Here is a 5,000-nt window from a genome sequence, read left to right as displayed (position 1 = left end):
ACACATAACACACACCAATACACATAACACACACCAATACACACATAATACACACCAATACACCCATAACACACACCAATCCACATAATACACACCTGTACACACATAACACACACCAATATGCATAATACACACACCAATACGCATAATACACACATAACACACACTTACAGTATACAGTACACACACTTATGGATTTGAATTGACTTGCTGGTCTGAGCTTCCTGAAAGTGTTATTGTCTCTCCTCCTGCAGTATGACTACATGGAGCGCTTGGATGGTAAAGAGAAGTGGAGTGTTGTCGAGTCTCCTCGAGAACGTCGCAGCATCCAGACTGTGGTTCTAAACGAAGCAGTGTTTGTTCAGTACCTGGACCCAGGAGCATGGCATCTAGCCTTCTACAATGACGGACGAGAAAGAGAGACCGTCTCCTTCAACACTGCTGTAATGGGTAAGAGAGAGAGAGACCGTCTCCTTCAACACTGCTGTAATGGGTAAAGAGAGAGAGAGAGCCCGTCTCCTTCAACACTGCTGTAATGGGTAAGAGAGAGAGAGGGAGGGTGAACGAGGGGGGAAGATAGAAGGGGAGGGAGAGAGGGGAGGGAGGGAGAGAGGGAGAGAGGGGGAGAGAAAGATAAAAAGGGGAGGGGGAGAGAGAGATAGAAGGGGAGGGGGGAGAGAGAGAGAAATCTCCTTCAACACTGGTGTAATGGGTTAGGAGAGAGAAAGAGGGGCGAGAGGGAGAGGGGTAGGAAGAGAGAGGGGGGAAAGAGTATGCAAACTTTCACCCCACTCAAGCGCAGCAGTTTTACTTTCGCCCAATCCTACTCTCACGATTAGCCTGCCAGCTGCTGCGGAGAGAGTGGGGGATGGACGGAGGGGAGAGTAGGTTTGAGTTAGGTAAGGCATCGTGCTTAGAGAGGGAAGTGGAGAGAGGGAGAGAGGTGGAGACAGAAAGAGAGAGAGGGAAGTGGAGAGAGGGAGAGAGGTGGAGACAGAAGGAAGGAGATAGAGAATGGGAGAGAGGTGGAGACAGAGAGAGTGAGAGGGATGGAGAGAGAAAGGGATGGATGGAGAGAGAAAGGGGGATGGAGAGAGAAAGGGAGGGAAGGAGAGAGAAAGGGATGGCTGGAGAGAGAAAGGGAGGGCTGGAGAGAGTGAAAACCTCCTCAGTGCTCTTATCTAAACCTGTTCATCTCACACAAGTCACTTAGACATGGGTAGAGTGCTGAAAACACACACACAACCAAAACACAGACACACACAACCAAAACACACACACAGAGCAAAGAATGTGGAGAGGAACACATGCAGCTGAATAAAGTATTGATGAACCAGGGGATCAGAGCAAAGGAGAAACACACAGAACTGAAGGAGGAGAGGAGAAGTGGATAGAGGGAGCAGATAAGAGAAGGAGGAGAGGAGAGGAGAGGAGAGGAGAGGAGAGGAGAGGAGAGGAGAGGAGAGGAGAGGAGAGGAGAGGAGAGGAGAGGAGAGGAGAGGAGAGGAGAGGAGAGGAGAGGAGAGGAGAGGAGAGAACAGGAGATAGAGGAGGAGAAAGGATAGGGGGAGAGGAGGAGAGAGGATAGGGGAGAGAGGGAGAGGAGGAGAGAGGATAGGGGGAGAGAGGGAGAGGAGGAGAGAAGATAGTGGGAGAGTAGGAGAGAGGATAGGGGAAGAGGAGGAGAGAGGAAAGGGGGAGAGAGGGAGAGAGGGAGAGAGAATAGGGGGAGAGAGGGAGAGGAGGAGAAAGGATAGGGGAGAGAGGGAGAGGAGGAGAGAGGATAGGGGGAGAGAGGGAGAGGAGGAGAGAGAGTAGGGGAGAGAGGGAGAGGAGGAGAGAGGATAGGGGGAGAGGAGGAGAGAGGATGGGGGAGAGGAGGGGAGAAGATAGGTGGAGAGAGGGAGAGGAGGAGAGAGTATAGGGGGAGAGGAGGAGAGAGGATGGGGAAGAGGAGGAGAGAGGATAGGGGGAGAGAGGGAGAGGAGGAGAGAGGATAGGGGGAGAGGAGGAGAGAGGATAGGGGGAGAGAGGGAGAGGAGGAGAGAGGATAGGGGGAGAGAGGGAGAGGAGGAGAGACGATAGGGGGAGAGGAGGAGAGAGGATAGGGGGAGAGGAGGAGAGAGGATAGGGGGAGAGGAGGAGAGAGGATAGGGGAGAGGAGGAGAGAGTATGGGGGAGAGGAGGAGAGAGGAGAGGAGGAGAGAGGATAGGGGAAGAGGAGGAGAGAGGATAGGGGAGAGAGGGAGAGGAGGAGAGAGGATAGTGGGAGAGGAGGAGAGAGGATATGGGAGAGGATGAGAGAGTATGGGGAGAGGAGGAGAGAGGATAGGGGGAGAGGAGGAGAGAGAATAGGGGGAGAGAGGGAGAGGAGGAGAGAGAATAGGGGGAGAGAGGGAGAGGAGGAGAGAGAATAGGGGGAGAGAGGGAGAGGAGGAGAAAGGATAGGGGGAGAGAGGGAGAGGAGGAGAGAGGATAGGGGGAGAGGAGGAGAGAGGATAGAGGGAGAGGAGAAGAGAAGAGATCGAGAGGGGGAGAGGAGGAGAGAGGATAGGGGGATAGAGGGAGAGGAGGAGAAAGGATAGGGGGAGAGAGGGAGAGGAGGAGAGAGGATAGGGGGAGAGAGGGAGAGGAGGAGAGAGGATGGGGGAGAGGAGGAGAGAGGATAGGGGGAGAGGAGGAGAGAGGATAGAGGGAGAGGAGAAGAGAGCGAGAGGGGGAGAGGAGGAGAGAGGAGAAGAGACAGAAGTGTCAAGACAGATGGAAGAAGGGTAAGAGCAGAGAGAGAGAATTTTAGAGGAGGGGCAGCAGGGGAATAAATGTTGAAATAGTGAAACATGATTTAGACAGAATGGATGGATGGATGGATTGTATTTCCTGTAAAAGGAACAGTGAGCGGTTTATGAGTCTCCTGTAACAATATGAAATATTGTGTTTTGTGTTGTTGAAATGAAGACTACAGGCTTGAGTTTGACACCTATCTCCTCTCTCTATTCTACCATTACAGACTCGGTACAGGAGTGTCCCCGTAATTGTCATGGCAATGGAGAGTGTGTGTCTGGTGTGTGTCACTGCTTTCCTGGGTTCCATGGCATGGACTGCTCCAAAGGTAGACACAGACAGACACACACACACACACACACTCACACAAACACACACACTCACACACACTCACACAAACACACACACTCACACAAACTCACACAAACACACATACACCTGTGTAGAGACAGTACTGTGATACATGGCGGTTTAGAGCCAACATGTCTCTTAGTTCACCTGGGGAAGAAGACTGTTCACTGATTAATAGTTTAGTTACCTCTCTGTGTAATTACACACAGACACAGACAGACACACACACACACACACACACACACACACACACACACATGATCTTTACTCTGTTATTTACTCTGTTGTGACCATCAGATATTCTGTTCTCTGACCACTGTATACCTTTTTTCCCTTCTCCCTTTCTCTCTCCTCTCTCCCTCTCCTTCTCTCTCTCTCCTTTTCTCTCTCTCCCTCTCCTTCTCTCTCTCTCCCTCTCCTTCTCTCTCTCTCCTTCTCTCTCTCTCCCTCTCCTTCTCTCTCTCTCCCTCTCCTTCTCTCTCTCTCTCCCTCTCTCTCTCTCTCTCTCTCCCTCTCCCTCTCTCTCTCTCTCTTTCTCCCTCTCCTCTCTCCCTCTCTCCCTCTCCTTCTCTCTCTCTCTCCCTCTCCCTCTCTCTCTCTCTCTCTCTTTCTCCCTCTCCTCTCTCCCGCTCTCCCTCTCCTTCTCTCTCTCTCCTTCTCTCTCTCTCCCTCTCCTTCTCTCTCTCTCCATCTCCTTCTCTCTCTCTCTCTCTCTTTCTCCCTTTCCTCTCTCGCTCTCCTTCTCTCTCTCTCTCCCTCTCCTTCTCTCTCTCTCTCTTTCTCCCTCTCCTCTCTCTCCCTCTCCTTCTCTCTCTCTCTCCCTCTCCTTCTCTCTCTCTCTCCCCCTCTCCTTCTCTCTCTCTCTTTCTCCCTCTCCTTCTCTCTCTCTCCCTCTCCTTCTCTCTCTCCCTCTTTCTCCCTCTCCTCTCTCTCTCTTTCTCTCTCTCTCTCTCTCTATCTCTCTCTCTCTGTCTTTCTCTCTCTCTCTCTCTCTCTCTCTCTCACCCTCTCCTTATCTCTCTCTCTCTCCCCTCTCTCTCTCTCTCCCTCCCTCTCTCTCTCTCTCTCTCTCTCTCTCTCTCTCTCTCCCCTCTCTCCCTCCCTCTCTCTCCTCTCTCCTCTCTCCTCCTCTCCCTCTATCCTCCTCTCCCTCTATCCTTTCTCCTCCCATCCCTCTCTCTCTCCCTCTCTCTCTCTCTCCAGAGGCGTGTCCAGTTCTCTGTAGTGGTAATGGTCAGTATGATAAGGGATCATGTATCTGCTACAGTGGATGGAAAGGAGCAGAGTGTGCCGTCCCCACCACACACTGCATTGACCCTCTCTGTAGTGGACATGGGACCTGTACTGGCGGGAACTGTGTCTGCTCCCTGGGGTACAGGGGAGACAACTGTGCCAAAGGTGAGGAGAGGGCGTGTGTGTTTGGGGGTGTCTGGGTTTGTGGGTGGGTAGGTTGGTGGATGTGTGTTTGAGGAGGGGTATTGGATGTGTGTAAGTTGACTATATAAACAATTTGGTGTGTCAGGGAGTGTGTGATAGGATGGAAGATGTGTAGTGTGTAGCACACCTCACACACACACACACACACTCACACAGCAGCCTCCCAGTCCCAGCTGGTCATAGCGTCCTCTGCCTCCACAGTGGTCCTGTTGTGTTTCTCTAAATACAGATGAGGGTGGAGGAGCAGCCAGGCACCTCACACGTCTGATCAAAGGATTACATCTGTTCTATTCATCCTGTTAAGATGGATCAGCATGCTACACATTAAGAGAGAGGGGTGGGAGAGAAAGACAGAGAGAGAGGGAGAGATAGAGGGAGAGAGAGAGAGGGGAGAGGGAGAGAAAGACAGAGAGAGGGGGAGAGATAGAGGG

At 52.0% G+C, this 5,000-nt stretch overlaps 1 protein-coding gene across 1 annotated transcript in view; it reads left to right on the top strand.

Annotated features, from left to right (window-relative positions):
* The first annotated feature begins 176 nt into the window (after positions 1-176).
* LOC118946004 (teneurin-2-like) overlaps positions 177-5,000 on the top strand; it is a 14,630-nt gene continuing 9,806 nt past the window's right edge. Inside the window, exons 1-3 of the mRNA XM_036969671.1 lie at positions 177-450; positions 3,008-3,109; positions 4,336-4,565. Coding sequence (XP_036825566.1) covers positions 264-450; positions 3,008-3,109; positions 4,336-4,565 — 519 coding nt within the window. The 5' untranslated portion in view covers positions 177-263. The remainder of the gene's footprint in view (positions 451-3,007; positions 3,110-4,335; positions 4,566-5,000) is intronic.

Source organism: Oncorhynchus mykiss, chromosome 31 (assembly GCF_013265735.2).
Source record: "Oncorhynchus mykiss isolate Arlee chromosome 31, USDA_OmykA_1.1, whole genome shotgun sequence".
NCBI classification, from domain to species: Eukaryota; Metazoa; Chordata; class Actinopteri; order Salmoniformes; family Salmonidae; genus Oncorhynchus; species Oncorhynchus mykiss.
Note: the sequence above shows the minus strand (reverse complement) of the source record. Positions and strands in the feature narration are given on the sequence as shown.